This window comes from Erithacus rubecula (assembly GCF_903797595.1).
Source record: "Erithacus rubecula genome assembly, chromosome: 9".
Taxonomy (NCBI): domain Eukaryota; kingdom Metazoa; phylum Chordata; class Aves; order Passeriformes; family Muscicapidae; genus Erithacus; species Erithacus rubecula.
Window position 1 is genome coordinate 14,183,038 of NC_136660.1, and position 19,344 is coordinate 14,202,381.

General features: G+C 36.3%; 1 protein-coding gene across 13 annotated transcripts in view; it reads right to left on the minus strand.

Annotated features, from left to right (window-relative positions):
• The window catches only part of KAT6B (lysine acetyltransferase 6B), a 108,981-nt gene that overhangs the window by 42,189 nt on the left and 47,448 nt on the right, over positions 1-19,344 (minus strand). For 6 of the 13 annotated variants that reach the window (XM_079313181.1, XM_079313180.1, XM_079313179.1 and 3 more), the window contains exons 3-8: positions 13,254-13,362; positions 7,560-7,675; positions 7,318-7,399; positions 6,215-6,347; positions 1,325-2,256; positions 275-396 (exon numbers count right to left, since the gene is read on the minus strand). In XM_079313181.1, coding sequence (XP_079169307.1) covers positions 275-396; positions 1,325-2,256; positions 6,215-6,347; positions 7,318-7,399; positions 7,560-7,675; positions 13,254-13,362 — 1,494 coding nt within the window. Of the gene's footprint in view, positions 1-274; positions 397-1,324; positions 2,257-6,214; positions 6,348-7,317; positions 7,400-7,559; positions 7,676-13,253; positions 13,363-15,818; positions 15,875-19,344 lie in introns of those variants that run through there. The other 7 variants (XM_079313175.1, XM_079313176.1, XM_079313177.1 and 4 more) reach the window with 3 other exon arrangements.

The window sequence follows — 19,344 nt, forward strand, 5'->3', positions numbered from 1 at the left end:
GTCAGCTACTTTTAAACTATGTTTGATCCTGTAGTCCTGTGTCCAAAATGCACAAGCATATCTTTCAAAGTCTACCTTAAGAGTCATTTATCATGTGATCCATTCCAGCATGAGGCCTTTGCTCCTATCTGTAAATACAGTGTCTCCTAAATAAAATTCACAGCAAGCATGATGAACTGGATTAAAAGGAATACATTATAAACTAAGATGAAGACACTGAAAATTAACTCACTTGTTATTAACAGAAGTAACTATATTTGGTGCAACATCTTACCTCCAGGGAAAGCTCTCGGGCCTGCTTAAACACTTCCAAATCCTCCTGTGTAACAGTGTCCTTGCTTCCCAACAGAAATACATCCGTGTTCTCTTGTTTGATGCTTAGTTTGATTTCAGTATCTGTTATTTAAAACCAGCAAAAAGTTTATTCACAGACATGAAGGTTACATGTGCATTAGCAAAGTGATACTACTAAACAGGATTGCAACTATGGCTGTCATGAACTCCCCATATTAATTTGTGATTACTAAGTAACAGAAGTGAACCCTTCACCCCCCTTCTTGTTCTGTAGCTTGCTGCTGCACCAGCTATTTTTTGGTACTTGCTTGTCTGTCTGTATAAGCCCTTATAGTCCAGTTCTACTAAATCAGTTTTGAACTTCATGAAATAGAGCACACTTTATTGCTAGAACTATGCCACCTGATAAATTCCACTATACTCCAGAAGGTAAAAATAAACACAAGAGAAAAAAAAGTTGCCCTTAAAACTTGAAGATTAATGCTAAGCTAAGTCTGTACTCAAACATTATAAATTAAATGCATTTTTTCTTAAATAAAAGTAATAAAAAGGTAGTTCACAGCAGTACAGATCAAGTGTTGTGGAGACTGCAGTATGATGGAACTGTTCATGAAAAAGCAATGGAGCAGAGGGAAATGAATTGAAATGCCCACCGTTATAAGCACTGACAGCACAGTCATGATGACAGCACTACTGCCACAGGAAGGGCAGGGGAAGAACAAGGCAGTAGCATGGACAAGTGGCTACTCATGCGGTACTACACAGCCATAAGCAACATGAAGGCATTTGGGGCTCCTAGTGTCACTACAGATGCAAAAAATAACAAAAAAGTGCTGTGGTATTAGTCAGGAAAAAAAAAAAACAACCAAAAATGTTTTGGAGATTTAGTCAGCATTAGATAAAAGGTCAAAGTTTTGTTGTTTTTGTATGAAAGTGAAGTAAGAACAAGAGAAATAGCTAAGACCTATGTGATAAAAATTTTGGTTTTGGACGGGACGCAGGTTTGGTTGGCGCTTCGACCTTTGCTTACCATCATCCTGATCAGGTTTAATCCTTCCGTCTGTCAAGCTCCCCTTCCCTGGTGAGGGGGTCCCCATCTGAGGGGTCATTTTATACTTTAATCTGCCTAGAATCCTGGGCTTTTTAAAGAAAGCTGTTCTCTTGAGGTGAGCAATTGCTTTAAAAGCATGTCCTCCAGACACACCCCATCCAGAGGCACAGACATGAGACATAAACCTACTCCTAATATCTCTCTTTCCCCAGAAATGACTATCAGATGTTGATGTGGAAGATAATTCTAGTTTACTACACAAATGCTTGTGGGGTGCACAGCTTGGGTGACCCTTTTTACGAGACTGTTCCTGAGTGGCATAGATATGAGAGAGTCCATCAAAGAGTCCTTTGAGCTGACTGCTACTAGGGAGGCTGCTAAAGGAGGGTATGCTTGACTGACTGGAAGAACTCTGGGGAGAGTTAGAACTTGTCAAAGTGCTGGATTTTTGAGAACTGGGGCTCTGACCAGAGATGGGGATTGGGGGTAGAAGTGAAGAAGGTGGAGGTTTTAGCTTTTGTGTGGTACCTGTAGCCAACACAAGAGAAGTGCATGACTGTTTCTGAGAGACCTTTTTCCTTGGACGATAATGCTTTGAAAAGTCTATTATTTCACCTCGTGATCTGCGACCATCAGGTGATGGTGTAAAGAACTTAGTAAGGCCATCAATAAGACCTTTGGTTTTCTTGTTAACTTTAAGTGTAGAGGCAGATATGTAGGTGGAGGTGGTGGTGATTTTGGTGGTGGCACCAGGCCGAGTGGGGTCTGTAACAGGCAATCTGCTGCTTGAATCCTTCACAGATGCAGCATGACCAGATGAAGGTGTGGTACAGACTTTAGTCTTTTGACCCCTACCAGGTGACCCCCTTCCTGTGAATGCATTCATGGATCCTTCATCACTGGTTACAGACCTATGCAAAAATTTGAAAAATAAAAATCAGCATTCAAAATCTTCACTGTCAAATAACACTATAGTTTACACAAGTTACCTCAGCCACTGTACTTAAAAATCTTTAAATACATTTGAAGACACAAACACTTTGGAAATACATTTCACACTATGACATAACATTCATTTTTTTGCCCCTTCTCCATTTTGTTCCCCCTTATCTTTAAAAGATAGTCCACAGTACATATAAGTGTTGGCATACCAAGATCTCCCAAGTATACAGCCTTCTAACATAATTCTAGGCATAGCCAAAGTGTGCTTTTTTTGAAAAATATCATTACACTGTGTTTGTACAACAACTGCTCTATCACCATAGAGTTTATTGTACACACAGAGGAGATGAATGTTTTCATTGTTAATATATCAAAACAGTTAACTTCAGACTACATTTGCTTGAACTGCAGAGAAAGCCTATTAATCCTTTAAAGCAATACAGTCAATCTTCAAGAAACTGCTATTTTTTTCCCCCACACTCTTGTTGGATTATGTAAAATGCAGCAGTAAAAGTTACCACCAAAGATCTCAAAGTCAAATGAGGTAGTTTATTAAGAGCATTACAACAAAACCAAAGACACAGACTCTTTAGAAATTCTAAAAATAGCAAAAAACAAAAATAGCAAAGGAAAAGAAAGAGCAAGACTACAACCAAGGTGCATTTGTAGAAAAGCCATTAACTACTCAGGCCTAGCATGGAAGATATTGGGAAAAAAACCCAGAGTGGTAAATCTCATTTAAATGCTAGGAAGAAAAAGGGCATACTCAAAGCCAACATTTGTATGAGCAGAATTACAGTTTCTTAACGAGTTGCTAATAACTGAAGAGAGGAACTACACTGCAGAGAAGTATATTCTAGCTTATAGAAACAGAACTTTTGAAAAATATCTGCAGTAAAATAAATACTTATCAGGACACACAATCAAATTACAAAGCCAAACAAAGCTACACAGTTGTATCACATGCTTTTTTTTTTTTTTTCATTCCCTTTTCCATCCTGCTCTTTGAAGTTAGCTTATTTACTTTGAAGCAGAAAGTTTTTTTCCCCACAGATTTTTTCTCTCTTAATTGAGACACTGAAGTAATTAATTGCAACAGGTTATTTCTAATTAGGGATTCAACAGCCTAGGGCTACCGTCTGGCTTACTGACCTCTGAGTCCACCAGCTTAAGAACTAGCCCCTTTTCCACCCACACATCCTTAAATCTGGTTAGCTCCTAAGAGGCAACAAAGCCAAAAACTTCCAAGTCTTTTGAATCCTTTGGCATCATACACATAAGTCTGTCACAAGACCTATTCCCAGTACCAGATGTGGCAATCACCAGCAGTGCCAGAGGCCACACACACCTGGTTTCAGTTAATCTTACCCAGTAATTTGCCTGTGAAGGGCTTCCTGTAGATGGTCAACAGGCAAAAAATCATTCCAGTACCACTGGACAGATTTTCTTTGTACTATACAAGGACTAAACAGCATTGGCTAACCTTCCTGTATTTCACCTGACCACATACTTTTTAGTTTGACACTATTGTCTTCCATACTCCACCATTGCTTTTGAATAGGATTTCATGTGGAAGAGTCTCTTCTCTTATTCTATCTCCAACCACTATTTTTCCAAAACAAGATTACTTTATTTTTATATATGACACACTTAAGAAATGTGCTGGCAGTATTGCAAATATCTATTTTGCAAAGAGCATCCCAAGTACTCCTGTAACATGCTCATGCAGATCATGTGCTACAAAGAAAACCTCTCTGAAAATATTAATAATCTTAATATAATACTAAAAACTCCTGCAGGCTTTAGCATGATGCTCATTTTAAAAGTTGCAGCTCAGAATCTCAATAGCAAAATACAACAGGAAAACCCTCATAACATTTCCAACTTTTCTATTACATGTATGAGGAATAATGAGAAGCAGAATTAGGCAGGGGGGGGGACATTGCTGCTAAATCCACCCTTTAAGAACCCACACCAGAGGCATGTCTGTGGACAGGTAAAATGGCAGGACTGTATTAGAACTGGTCCTGGTTCTGGTCAGGACAGGGTTAACTTCTGCAGTAGCCTGGGGGAACATGTCCAGGACCCAGAGGTTATTCTGTACCATGCCATGGGAGGGAAAGGGACTCTCTTCCAGGGAGCAGGGGTTGTTTCCAGTCAGGTAAGCAGGGAGCAGCTGGGTAACACCATTCCAAACAATTCACATTCACATGTGAATTGTTTTGCCTATCTTGTATAGTTTGTTACTGGTACTGTAGCTGTTACTGTTTGCTTTCTTATCTCACTGGTGTTCCCAGCAAATTGTTCTCATCTCAACCTAGATCTTTACTTTTTGTGTCTTTAATTCACCTCTCCAGCCACTGGCAAGGAGAGGGGGAAGTAAGTGAGCAGCCAGTGGTCTGGAGTCTCAGCAGTAGAACTAAGCTAGAGAGTACCACTCCTAAACCACAAGAGAGCCCTAATCTCCAGCTGAAGGTTTATGTGTTTTCAAAGGGTAAAACCACAGATACAACTAAAGCCCAAGGCATTGGTAGAGATATAGGGAATATTTTTATTATGCACACACAATGCTATATAGAAATCTCAGTGACCTTCAAATTCCTAAGCTATTTATTCAGGAGGAGACTGGAGAAGTACAATGTTTCACCCAGTCTAACAGCATGGTCTCATCCACCAGTACAACTATATCTTTTACTCTCATGTAGTGTCACACTTGATTCCTGTCCTGAACTACTTTACTAGAGCAACATACACTGAACTTTGGGACAAAAACCAAAAAGGCAAGATGAAAAGATCCTGGCAGACAGAAAAACAAAAGAGACTACAGCAAGATGCACAGCATCAAGTACATCAACTTGACTAGTGGACTATACCGTAAGTACTTTTCCTTCTATTTTCACATGTGAGCTCCACTGGGTTTAAAAACCCTTGTTTTGCAAATTGCAAAGTTTTAGAAAAGCTCCCATGTAACTCTGAATAATACAAGATGAGCTTTTAGACTGTAGAGAAGAACATCACAATGTACAGAATGAATAGCTGGTAGAGTCAGAAAACTTTTCAACTGCTCACTTGACATAGTCAAACAGTTAAATAATATTTAAATAGGGAGTAAAAAAGGTGTATGTGGATAGGAATATGTGGTGGAGAGCAACAAGCTACTGTAGCTGACACAGAATCTATCCCTGTTTAACACTCAGTGTAATGTCAACTCTGTGTTTGAATGCTACTTAAACAATCCTCTAACCAAGACTTACAATGTCCAACTACAATGTTCCCTGGGAAGACAGATGCTAAAAAAAATTACAGCACACACTTGTTTTAGATAAACACACTCCTGAGAAGCAAGAGGAATTGCCATCTCTTTTCATAGTAACCAGTGGCAGCTTAACAGCAGAACTCAAGTAATTTTTTCCAGAGTACCACTGAAATCATAACTTTTCTATTACTTATACAGTTTGCTTTTTGAAACTGTTTTTTTAGATATTAACTAACAAAGTAATTTTTATACAGTTTTCAAACAGTTCCTTGAGCAGAACAGTCTCCTGAAGTTGTATATAACTAGCTTGATATTATCCTCTTTATATTCTGTAGGTAATCTTCAATTATTTGAAGCTGTTAAAAGACAGCTCTGGCATATGTTATTACAGAGAAGTTTATTTGCATCTGCTATAGGTACAATTTTTGGTAAAAAACTTACAGGGTCTGAAAAATTAAGTTGCAGTATTTTTTTATCACCTTTTTATCACATGACACCAAAAGCACCTACTATAACTTAGAAGTTATTGAACATTGGGGAGAAAGGCAGATACTAAATCACTAGTTTTCTATTTTTATTCTATTGAAATAGAGTGCTTAAATGTGTATCAAACTCCTATCTAACTACATTCTCAGAAACATCTAAAGAAATGTAAATTAAGAGAAACTTACAACATTCGTTGCTTTAATTTATTTTTCGGTCGTCCAATAGGTTTTGCATATCGTCTCCTTATTTGTGCAGCTTTCTCATGAAGCAGCTTTCTCCCTTTCTTCTTTGGTCTACAGACCTGGCAAATCCACATCCCTATATAGAGGAAAAAGAGTTCAGTTGAACACAACTTATCTAACCTGTACTGCAGATGTGTACCAAGATACATACCGAGTATACAAGGTCAGCAAATTATCTCTTGCACAGGACATAGGGAAGGCAAAGTGGACAAAAAAGTGATCTACCTCTATCCATACTCTGGAATTTTTAAAAGCAAAGTGCTCATGCAAAAGGAGAAACAAGAGGCAATAAGGATCATACAAAAGATTATTAGGTTCCTAGAAGAATTTCTGTTCTAGCTTGTCCTTCCCAATACTATCTACATCTTCCTCCAGACACAGTTAAGACAGGGCAAAATATTTACATGTGTGTTGCACAGCCACTAGGGTAGAGCATATTGAAGAATATGCTATATCACACCTAGGTATATTTGTTTTAATATACAACTTGTATTAAATATCCTTTCAACATTAGCCAGCCATGTCTAAACACTTATTGTAAGTAAGGCTGGGGACTGGGAGGGAGGAACTGATGTAACTTTAAGATTAAATAGAGAAAGCCATAAAGATGTAAGAGCAAATGTGAGAGGTGCCATAGGTTGAATCTAAACATTGGAGAAACTGAAGATAAATTCATTTTGTTTTGTTTGTCTGTTTTTCCAATTACTCCTACAAAAGGCATGAAGAGTCTCTTCTACATATTCCAAGGACTTCTTTGCAGTGTATATACTCCCAGCATTTAAACAGCCTTTCTAAAACTTCACCTTCAATAACTGGGCAACAACTCATTACACAGTGAATTTATCTGGTCAGCTATATGCAGACCTTTATTATGTTCCTGAGGAAAAAAACCCTCACATAACAAATAAAAATCACCTTTGATATGAATTAAATCATATTATTTATCATCAAAGAGAAAAACTAAAACAGCATGCTCAAGAGGCTTTGGTCACTTAATACAAAATTGAAAATGAGAGTAATTTCATGGGAAGGATTTTTAAGATCACCTTTTGGCATTCGGGACAGGGGCGGGTCACAGCACTCCATGTGGAACCCTCGATCACAGGAGTCGCAAAAAAGCATGTTATCCTGGGGGGCAGGGATGAGAGGGGGAGAAAAGGAAAAAGGAAAAAAGATTTAATACAGCATTGCTTCAAGTTGTACATCAATTATTTGTATTTGAACATGTGCTAATTATAAAGCTTCTATAAACAAAGAAGAGTCAAGTAACACTGAACAAGTAACTTACTGCATTTTTGCCTTGGATCCTGCAGGCGCTGCATGTCTTGCATTCAATGCACTGCCACCTCAGGGCCTTCACATTTGTTGTCAACTCAGGACAGAATTTCAAACATGATGGATGTCCTAAAAAACACCAAAATGTTATTGAGAGCTTGAGATCTAAGATTGGTTAGATTGATTTTGAAGTTCAGTAGGATGTAGCCAGCACAATCAGAACCCTGCAAGCACCAGCTCCTTTCATAATTTTGTAACGCATTATTTAAGTCATCTACTTCATGCAAATATAAAGAGTAATTGTCATGAAGACAAGTAGAAAATTGACTTCTTCTGTAACTGACATCAGTGAACAGTCTACATAAGCACCTAAAACTGAACTTTTAATTCTCACTGAATTATTTCCATAGAATATTAAACTGTCATTTGTTCTGAAAAAAGTATATTTATGAACTTGACCACACTCTCCTTTCTTAGCACTGCAAATTAAACAGAGGAAATATTTAGCTAAAACTGCATTAGTTATTTTTCTAACTATACTAAGTATCTACCAGAGAAACTGAATAGCCCAACTATAGACATTTTTTTTCATTTCAACTTATTATTTAATTATACACAAAGAACAATTTCAGAGTAATAAAACTGGAAAAAGTGAATCTGGCAATTGGCATAAAGAAAACAATACAAGGTTTAAAATCGTGGAGGTGGGTGTGGAGTAGTAGAACTACCACCCCCATAAAGCACAAAAATTCCTTGGCAGGACCATCCTCTTTTCACAGTAGCCTTGAAGGCCTACATGACTTTTCCAATTAACAGAAGATAGCAGACAACTGAACACATCCACTACCTTAGGCAATACTGACAGTGATTTTTTCATGTCTTCAACAACCTCGGAGTGTACCCTTCATCCAGAAAAGATAAAAGCACTGCTATATAGGAAGGGATAAGCCTTCCCAGGGAAACACTTTATGATAGTATTATATTCAGAGATTATCTATCAAGAACACAAACAGAAGAGATATGAATCCCTGATGCCATGCTGCACTTAGAGATGGCTGCAGTGATGTGGCACGCATCAAAGGAGCTTTCTTCTCACTGTCAGAGTTGGGATGAGTGCTTTCTTCTAGGTAATGGTGTAGTCACAGTGATTCAGACTTTCTCCATTGACTCTCCATTGTTTCTCAGTCCAGGACTGAGCTAAAACACCATAAGCAAAAATAAAATCTAATCTACGAGGATTTGCAATTTTTGTATTCTAATGAGGCATGAATGGCAAAGACTGCTGGAATGCAAAAGCCACACGAGTAAGTGACAATTTCAGATTTTATTTCCTTTTATTCTATTTGTCCAAGGCCTAAAACATTTCATTGTTAAACTTGGAAAGACAACTTGAATTGTGCATTTTCTGAAATTAAAAAGCAAAGATATAATCTATTAAGGAGCAATCAATAATAAATTCAAATAATAGCTTCAAAAAGATAATGAAAAAGCATAACCATTTCATCCTTAGCATACAGTTTAAGATACACACCAACATTCTTTGTGCTTAAAATTGAGTATGCACTTTCAAGAGTGTGACAAATATACTATAACTGCAGAGATGAGTTCAATGAGATACTGTTCCTTTCAATGAAACCCCCTGAAGAGGCTGATATTAGTAATCAATATCACATAAAGACTTATTTTATCAACTATGATTTAACAACTCTATTAACACATTAAAGCATAGTCATAAATCAATCACTTCCATGTAAGTGTATTTAATTTCAGTTATCTATGCTGCACAGAAGTGATTTATTGCAAGGAGGAAGTAAGTTGCAGCTAAAATGGTTGATTTTAATTTAAAGTAAATAACTGTGATGTATAAACATATGAAACATCCAATCTCACTGGCTGGTAACCACTGATTAAACAAATTAAGTGTAGCTGTGTAACTTTTTATCTCTTATCTACCAATGGAACATTTCTCATTCAAGCAATTACACAGCTTAATATATTTCTTTAAGTGCTACATTTTATTATTAGACAAAAATTCAATAAAAATATTCCACTGGTATTAAATGCAAAGATTCTGTCTGTAATTTCAAATCCTTGAGCCACAAGTAACTGGAACTTGAAGGGTGCAAATGGGAACCATCACTATGTATTTGCCATCTTTTTTCAGTCTTTTCTAGGCATGCACAAGCAGAGACAGCCCAGAAACTTTCAGATTTTAAAATACCATATTATATTGTTCTTTAATAGCCAGTTGAAGTTACTGTGCCCTTCACTGATTTTACAGCTTTTTTAAAATTTATTTTTATTTGAGAGTTGAAAGAAAACATGTTTTGGGTTTCCAAATTTGCAGTATTTAAGCCCCAACTAATCTAAACTGAAATTAAAAACATACTATATTCTCCATATCCAGAAGCTGATAAAACTTTAAGATGTTTCCAACACTAGTTTGAAGTGTTTAAACTGGTAATTTCTCCTGGTTCCACCATGTTTCTTTTAAAACTTGGCAGCATCAATATTTTAACACATCAAACAAGTTTACCAGATTACTGGAAATTTAGACCTTTACAAGCTCAAAAATTTCACCAGGAATACATACAGGCCTAGTTTAAAAAGAAACACTTCAAAATTCATTCATCCATGTTAGAAATGGTTAAGATTCGTGATACACTGACATGGCAGGAATAGGAGAGACCAGGAAGTCAAAAGTGAGGTGTGGGTCTCATTCCTTTGTGATTGAAGGCAATTTCTTTAACCAGCCCACTTTCATGTCTTGCTCACAAATCCTTTATTCATTAAAGGATTAGAGGAAAAACTAGTCTTTTAAAACAAGCATTAGATCAGTGACTACAATTAAACACAGTGCTAAATTAGTTATGCTAATATCTCCAGATATTTTTAACTTTACCACAAATGCTGGGAACTACTGTATAAGATAATTCACCCAAAACCACCAAATCCTCAACTTGTGCCTGATAATCTTTCAGGCAGAAAGTGTTATTATTATGTAGGGAGACTTCAGCTATGAGCAGAGATGGTCATTGCACCTGTCTTGGGGATGTACCAGTTTTTTCCACCTGCAGGTTTCTTAGCAGTTCCTTTTATCCAACTAGCCTAATATTCTTATATAGATAGCAATAATTAAGACAATTTCTATATTTCTTTATTACTACAGTATACCTTAAATCTCATTTAGAAAGTAATCTCTGCCCAGCTCTTTCCAAACATTTTCTGTCCCTATTCCTCTTGAACTGAGTCCTGTGTCTCTGCTGCTCTGCTCTCCAGCCTCCTCTACCCATCTTTGATGAATAACCCTCTTGCCTCCTCAGGATAACACACAATTTGAAAGGAGAGTATTTTTCCCCCCCCGCTTTTAAAAAAAATTTTAATTCTCCAATCACTCATTTTTTTCCCCTCCTCATTCTACAACCTCAAACCCTTATGAAAATCTGTCAGCAGCAGCTCTTTATTTGCTTCTGCACATCTTGTTTGGAAAAATAGAAGCAGAGTTCAATTCCAGTTCTCAAGTATATTGATTTTTCAAAATCAAGAGATAGTGAAGAAGTAAGAGAGGGAGAAAAAAAAGCCAACACAAAACCCAACCAAAACCAAGAGGAACTATGTCTGCTTTTGTAATGGGACTTGTTTTCTCACATCTGACATCCCTCATCTTACTTCTTGAGAAAATCCTCTGTGCCAACTGACATAGCAATGCATTTCATTTCTACTACCCAAATACTTTTTCCTCCCAAATACCACAAAAATGTGCAGTTATCCAGCTAGTTTCTGCTTTCAGAATGGAGAAGCACTACCTGAAAAGACAAAAGCAATTTGACACAAAAACAAAAAGGGAAAACAGACATACCAGTAGTGGGCACTGCAATTTAATATCTGATCAACTGAACAATTTGCTTGCTGTGCACAACATGCAATTTCTTTTCTATTTGTTAGACAGCAAGACCAGCTTTGAGATACACTGCAATGTGCAAAATTACAAATCCAATTACAATAAAACTCCACTTGAGTGAAGTTTTGTTATTTATAAATTGCGCCGAAATTGGTTTTTATTTTAGTTAGGCATCAGTAGCTAAAGTTTAACCAACCAGCAAACTGATTGGCAGTTTCAACATTTCATTCCTTATATCTAATACATCTGAGGAACTAATTAAAGATAATTTAGTCTTAATGAGGCAGAGAGAACGTATCAGTGTTAATTCAAATAGAAGCTGATCCATGAAAGTCAAGACTTTCAGCTCCAAAGTGTCTTAAGACCCAACAGGGAATTATTACACAACAGAAGAGTGGCTGATACCTAAGCTCACCTGATTAACGTAAATCCTGTGCACCAGAGTCTAACCAAGTATTAATTTTGCAAATATCAGAAAACAGATTTGAAAATAGAGACCTGTAAACCCCTACAGGAAGACAGCTTAAAATTTATGAGGTTTGCTGTTGCATACTGGGTTTAAAAAGTTATTTTCTTATTTCAGAGTGTAATAATTGGTTAAAATATACTAAAAAATGCATTAGCTAAAATACAAAGCAGCTATCAGGGTGACAGATTAAAAAGCAGACAATCAATAACATATCCTGATTAAATGAAAACATGTTTTTATCCATACTGTTTTGTTTTTACTCAAGCACTGATGCAGTCTGTCCTGGGTACTGCCACAGCTACCATCAACATACCCACGAAATGATGATACTCAGACTCCAGATTTACAGAATATCCTGAGCTGGAAGGGACCCGCAAGGATCATCAAGTTCAACTCCTGGCCCTTCACAGGACATCCCAAGGAGTCACACCGTGTGCCTTGAGAGCATTGTGCAAATGTTTTTTGAGCTTTGTCAGCCTTGGTGCAATGACCAGTGCCCTGGGGAGCCTGTTCCAGTGCACAACTGGGGACAACTAGTCCCCAGTTCTAGTGGGGAGGTTGTTCTAGTGCACAACCACCCTCTGGGTGAAGAAGCTTTTTCTCAACCTCCCCTGACGCAAATTCAGGCTGTTCTCTTGTGCCCACACTGGTCACCACAGAGGAGAGACACCTGACTTAGGAACAGCCACAGAATGTGCAAGAGTTGCTGCAACACATAGGGGTAAGGTACATGCAATCAGTAGTGCCATTATCTTGTGCCTGACAAGTAACAGACTGCCCACCTGATGTGGTATTTTACCTGAAATAGTATTCAAATCCCCTCTTCAGTAACACATTTTTATTCAAAAATGAGCTAGATACACAAGATGTACAGCAGCAGAGACTGCTACATAGTCTTTATTACTGTGATTATTCCTCAGCTTCTGAAATGCTGCAAATCTGTGCAAGCAAAATTCTCCATCATTCAATGTCACAATGCAAAAATTTTCAGAGCCAACATATATCCCGAACAATAACTGAATTATTCAATTGAAAAAGTGTATTTTTTCCCCTCTTAATTTACTCAGCAGATATATACTTAGACAAAGATGTATTCATACTTCTCATTTGTAATTAATCTACTTATACATATGACAAAATTCTAGTTTAAAAATTAAAAAAAACCAACAAAACAACAAACAAAACTAAGAAAAAAACCCAACAAACTTTCATCCTCCTGGGCTCAGTTCTCCATTTATGTTTGTTCAAAGAGAGAATAAGATTCATAAGTTTAAAATATTTTTTAGAAGACACATTAAAACAAACATTTCTGATACTTGTAAATTCAGCCAACTTACCACTGCTGCCACAATCTGCACAAGACAAGAGCTCTTCTGGTTTTTTTTCACGATTTGATTCTTTTGTTCCCAAGCAAAAGCTGCATATTGGGATGGGATCAGCTCGTGGCTAGATTTAAAAATAAACAGACAGTTAGCTAACAAAAAAACCCCAAACCAAAACCCACCAGCCTCCATGGCTTTTACTGGCTATTTTGTTCTACCACATATTAATTGCCTAGGCACGTGTCCACTATACTAACTTTGTTACAAAGTTTTAATCTTAACAAATTTCATAAACTAAGTTGGCCCATAATAAGCCACTCTTTATTAATCCATGTAAATGTCTCCAATACAAGAGTAGTATTAACAAAAACAAGGAAAAATTAGAACTTGGGACACTCTTCTTGCACACACAACTGCAACTCCAGAACACAATCACTTGTTCTTCAAATTCAACAGCTCTCAAAGATCAAGATGTAAACTACCCTTTATTACAGACTAATACAGCTCCTTTACACAAGAAAACAAACTTAGTAAAAATTCTCAAATTCAAGACACATAGTATTACTTTGAAATCCAATACAATTCACACCTCCCTCTGAAACTACCATTTTAGGGTAAAAGCACTGGATTTAACAGATCAAGAGTTATCCATTACAGTCTGATGAGTCCCATCAGCTCTGATGCACATCCATAATAAAAAACATGCAAATCTTTTAATATCTGGAAGCAATACACAGAACTGTTCAGAGAATTACTTCAGAACTGACACAAATTTACTTCCCATCTTCCTTATCAATTACATGACAAACTATGAGAGGAGAAGTATCTATTATAGTTTCTGGATTACATTTTAGAGCTTTAATAAAAATACTAACCGCAATATCCAAAATATTAATGTCTTAATGACTACACAGAAGTATCTGTAAACAGGTCTGTATGAAATAAAATGATATACAGCTGTTTCTTCCAAAGGGGATAGTCAAATAACAGAGTGCCTTCTAGCAGAGAGTATCACAATAACTCTGATTTAAAAGGTTTCTTTTGCAAATTCATAGTTTCCAGTTTCAGGTAGGCAATGCTGTTTAACATATCAAAACAATAATTTATTTGCTTTACCTTCATTTTCCATTTTTTCTTTATGCTACAATACTTGGAAGCTATCATCACTTGACCTATAAATCTATATTCTATTACAGATCTGGGAAGTGGGGAATCCTTGTTTTTAAGGGTATTCTTGTGAAGAAATTAGTTCCATGAAGATATGCCCTTATATCAAAACTACTTTCATGTTATTAAGCTTTATGATCATTTTAAGTCAAACAGTATGAAGAATACTGACACCAGGAAGGTTTGTCCAAGCCATAGAAGAGGAAGCACACAAACATACTTCCATATAAACATACCCTGACACATCCTACTTTTTCTGAAAACTTAGTCCTCAGAAGGTCTGCTCACTGTTCAACTCTTCACAATCTAATTACTGAAATAATGAAGTATATATATGAAATATATATTTGTATACCCAAAGAATACACATAAAAGATAAACAGAGCTGAACTTCTTGTAAATAAGGAGATGCATGCTCTCTTTAATCATCTACAAAATGGAACTTCTGTAACCTTCTCACAACCAATAGGAACAATCAGCATCTACAGTCTTTTGTCTTATTAAGGCCTCCATTACTCATTATAGGGATAGCTGAAATACAAAATTTCTACTTGGATAAAAACAATTGTTTAAGTTATAAAACAGACAATTTTCAAAAATGGTTGTGCTTCCAAAAAAAAGCATTATTGGTGTTGTCAGTTTTAGAAGGATGACATTGAATCAGATCAGTAGTTCTGTAGGTGGGAAGGGTTATACCAATGACTTGCAGGACTTTTCACTTGTTAAAAACATATAAATATATATAAGTATATATAAATAACACAAAATAGAATTATTTAGTTACTATTCTTGCCAGTCAGATATAACTCAACAGATCTTTCCCATCATTTTGCTTTTATTAGATATGTCACTGGAGCAAAATTATATTAACTAAAAAGCCAAAATACATAAAAAACCACACCAATAATCAGCAGTAGAAAAAAGGGTCCAGAGCTATTCAAACAGATTTTTGCAGCATTGTGTGGACATTTCCTAACTGCTACTTAAAGTTTAATACAGATAATTTAAAAAGACAGATTATTCTTTTTGTGAAATCCAGTAAAAATCTCCTCTTGGCAACCATACCATTCTCTTTCCCTTCGATGTAACAGTGCTTCACCCATTTCAAAAAGGCTTGTGCTGATAAATAATTTACTAAGCTTCACATATCATTCAAATCCAGGTCCACAATCTCATCTATCTTTCCAAGATATTTTTTTTGCTCTAGGAAAAGACATGGCCATTAGCCAACATTCATTTACTTCCCTATTTCAAACATGCCCCCATCCCCCCTTCTCTTTTTTCTGAAGGTAAAATAAAGGACAAAGGTTGTTGGCAGTTCAGGGCTACAAAGACTGATGTTCCCATACCAAAACCAATCACAAAGAGCTTGCAAATCCTATCACTTCATACACAAGTTTCCAAGAAACTTACAGCCTCCAGTATATTCTTCAAAGCCATTTACATTCATAACTGTATTACAGGGTCTGTTCTCTCAGCTGCTGAAAGAGTACACACACACTCCTGTCAGCACAGTAAACAAGACATCATCTCAATTTGCTTTAGCTTGCACAGTCAAAGCAAACCTGAATTCATACTGATAGTATTAGTTCTGGCTCACAACTGTCTCAATTAGCATAAACTAAGGGATTTGGGGGTTAATTTGGGGGGGGCAGGTGCATTTTCTTAGCTGTTTATTAACAGCAGCAGAATGCAGTCCAAACAGCAATGCACCTCCTACCTTAATCAAAGAGAACTCCAAGAGAAATTAATCTATTTTTCTAATCAGTAGTTTATCTTCTAAAATATAGCAATCACCTATCTTTTGAAAAACAATGATTAGTCTTCAGGAAGGTTAATTCCATTTTATCTCCTACAGGAAGGAGTTCTATTCAAGTCGGTTATTCAACACTGCAGTATTTGCTACCAGATGAACCAGTAACATTTTTTGTGTTAATATTTAATATTAATATTTGTATAACAAAAGCTTTAGGAATATGGTGTCTTCTCTGTCACACAAGGGAAGTCTGAATAACTCTTCCCAGTAACACACTATTGCTTCAGAACTAATATGTTGAGAAGAATTTGTCATCCCTTGAATTTTGCAAAGGTAAATGACAACTTGCAAAACAATTTAGTTTTCTAGGTTACTAGAAACTGAACATCCAAATTTAAAAGACTGCCTTGTTCTAATAACTGTATTCCCAATTGCAGTAAGGGTAATTTACACAAAATTCATCCCTTATGCCAAAATGCATTCAGAAATTGAAATTTCATAAAGAGCAGTCAGGAAAGTGGATATAAAAAAATAAAGATACTTTCCAAGTAGAAATTGAACCGTATTTATTTAAGCATCACACATTCAAGGGCCATATTCAATCAATTCCTCAAAACATCATACATACAACAACTGCAGTCCATCAATCCACTAAATAGTGTTAAAACCATGTACTGCATGACAATATTGTATCACCAAAATCCAATTTCACATTTATCAGTTCAAAATTATTTTAAACAATAATTGATTATGATTATTCTAAAACTTGAAACAGTTTTCACTAAAACTATATGAACATGTGTACACTAAATTTTTTTTATAGCTTCATTACTTCAATCACTGAAGAACACAAGAATAAAACACAAGTTTAACACAAGTTTGTGCTACAGATAAAGACTAAAATAAAAAATACTGGTTTAGTGCCTTCAGTCACTGTTTTGTAATTGATCCAACTGAAAAAACCACCCCAAAGCCACCAAAAAACCACAAAGCATTTTAACTATTCAAATAGTTTACACATTGTGAAACATTAAGGACCCACTCTCCTTGCGATTCACAGTCTTTACATATTCTGTATTCTGACTGGTCCACAAAAAAAAAAAAAAAAAAAAAAAAATTTAAAAATTATAGAATGGTTTAGATTAGAAAGGACAAAAATCTAATTCCAAGAGCCCTGCCATAGGCAGGGACACCTTTCATATCATCACTAATTTAGAAATAACAACATAGTGATAGCATTAGTTAAACTAAAGCAGTGTCCATGTTTAAGCAAAGACTTAGAAATCATTTATGCAACCAGTAAATTATTTTGTTTATTTTAATGACTCACAGCTATCTACTCTGAGAAACTAACAAGCTTTGTCCCTGCACAAAACCAATCCTTGGTAAAAAGTCAGCTGGACTTCTGTTACCTTACCTCAGAACTGGTCTCAGAATTACAGCTCAAAGTAACAGTTTTTTCCTATGTAGTTTCTGTGCTTGTGGAATTTATGTGCTTATTTGATTATATTTACAATTACCATGAAATTCTTAAAGCATGTAGCATGTTCTAACATCCTACCCCCTAAGAAGTCACATTAGGTCCTGAAAAAGTTTTATTTTACTTCATTTTTGCACATGCAAAGTTACCCAAAACTATAAATCCTATTCAAAGCAAGAAGATTCCTATTTGCATTGCTCTAGCACTCTGAGTTTTTAAACAGATTGTCAGAAAACTGTTAGGCATTAGCTGTGTACACACAATTACAGTCTTAAGTGCTATCTCATTAAGTGTTACACACACATTAAAAGAAATTAAAAGTTTAACACACACTCTCAAGAAATTTGACTAGTAAACCAAAAACCTCAGCTGTTCACATTTGCAACTGCCTCTCAATGCCTGTTCAGAAACACCTCACCATCACCTGACTACCTGCTGGAAAACACATCCTTATGCATGATACCCAAACATTAGATCTCTGCTATCCTATGAACAGAAACAGCATGTAAGTAATTACAGGGTTACCAGGATAGAGGGGCAAATTTTACTGAAAAGTGACGCTGCCACAACCTTCAATATAGATCCACTGTCCTGGTCCCAACCTATTTACAGCCTTAGGAAGAACAGCAACAGCAAGCTGGCTTTCTCAGAATACCAACATTTTCAAAGTACCTTTGAGGGCTATCTGCACTCCTTTTTCTATTCTTTTTTGTTTATACCCTGATCTGAAAAGAAAAAAAAAATGTTTTGAACAAGAAATATTGCCAGAAGCATCTCTAAATACTGCTTAAAAAATATTAATATTGAAAAGCAAAAGCTTCATCAGGAATATGTATTGATTTCTGTCTCAGATACTGAAGCAGCCACTCTTGGTCCTAGGCAAGACAAGGTTCTGTGAGCACTTTCAGCTGCAATCCTATTCCTGCATCCATTCTGTTTGTGGAAAAAACAGTTTACTTTCCATATCTGAAAAAACAAAACCATTATGTTTCAGGAACGCTAAGTTGAATTAAACTCCAATTTTTAAAACCAACTTGCTAACTATCCAGTAGCTCCCATGTTAGTCCTACAGGCCCACAAAGCATGATAAACAGCACACACTAACTCGTATGATGGCAAACACTCTGACAGGCAGAAGTGTGGAAACATTACACCTGCTACAAACCTTAATGTAACAGCTATGCATTCAGAGAGCACAAAGCAAAGGCCAGCACAAGGGCAGCTCCAGAAAGAGAGAACTGACCAGGCTGTGAACTTTCTCTATTACACTTTTAAATCAACTAACTGCATAAATGGTGTGTACTGAGGAAAGACTAGAGTCTGAAACGTCTCCTCTTCCCCCCCAAGATCATGATCACTGCTAGAATGCAGGTTTGTGTGCTTTGTTTGGTATAAAACTCACTCCCTTACTACACAGTGGCTTTGTGCCTCTGCTCACATTGCCCTCCTGTACTTTGAAAGGATATCTCTCTGAGGGCATTGTGATATACAAGGTAACATCAGAGATAGAATTATGCAAAAAGAGTAAATTTAAAACCCTTCACGTCCTCCTGGATTCACACACCCCAAAGCTATCTAACTGCAAGAGTAATACTAGATTAGCTTAGGCTTAATTAGCTGCACAGAAGCCAATCTGCATTCATATTTCATTTGTAGTTTGTATCCACTGAAAATATTACAAATTCCATTTCTGTTGAAAAACC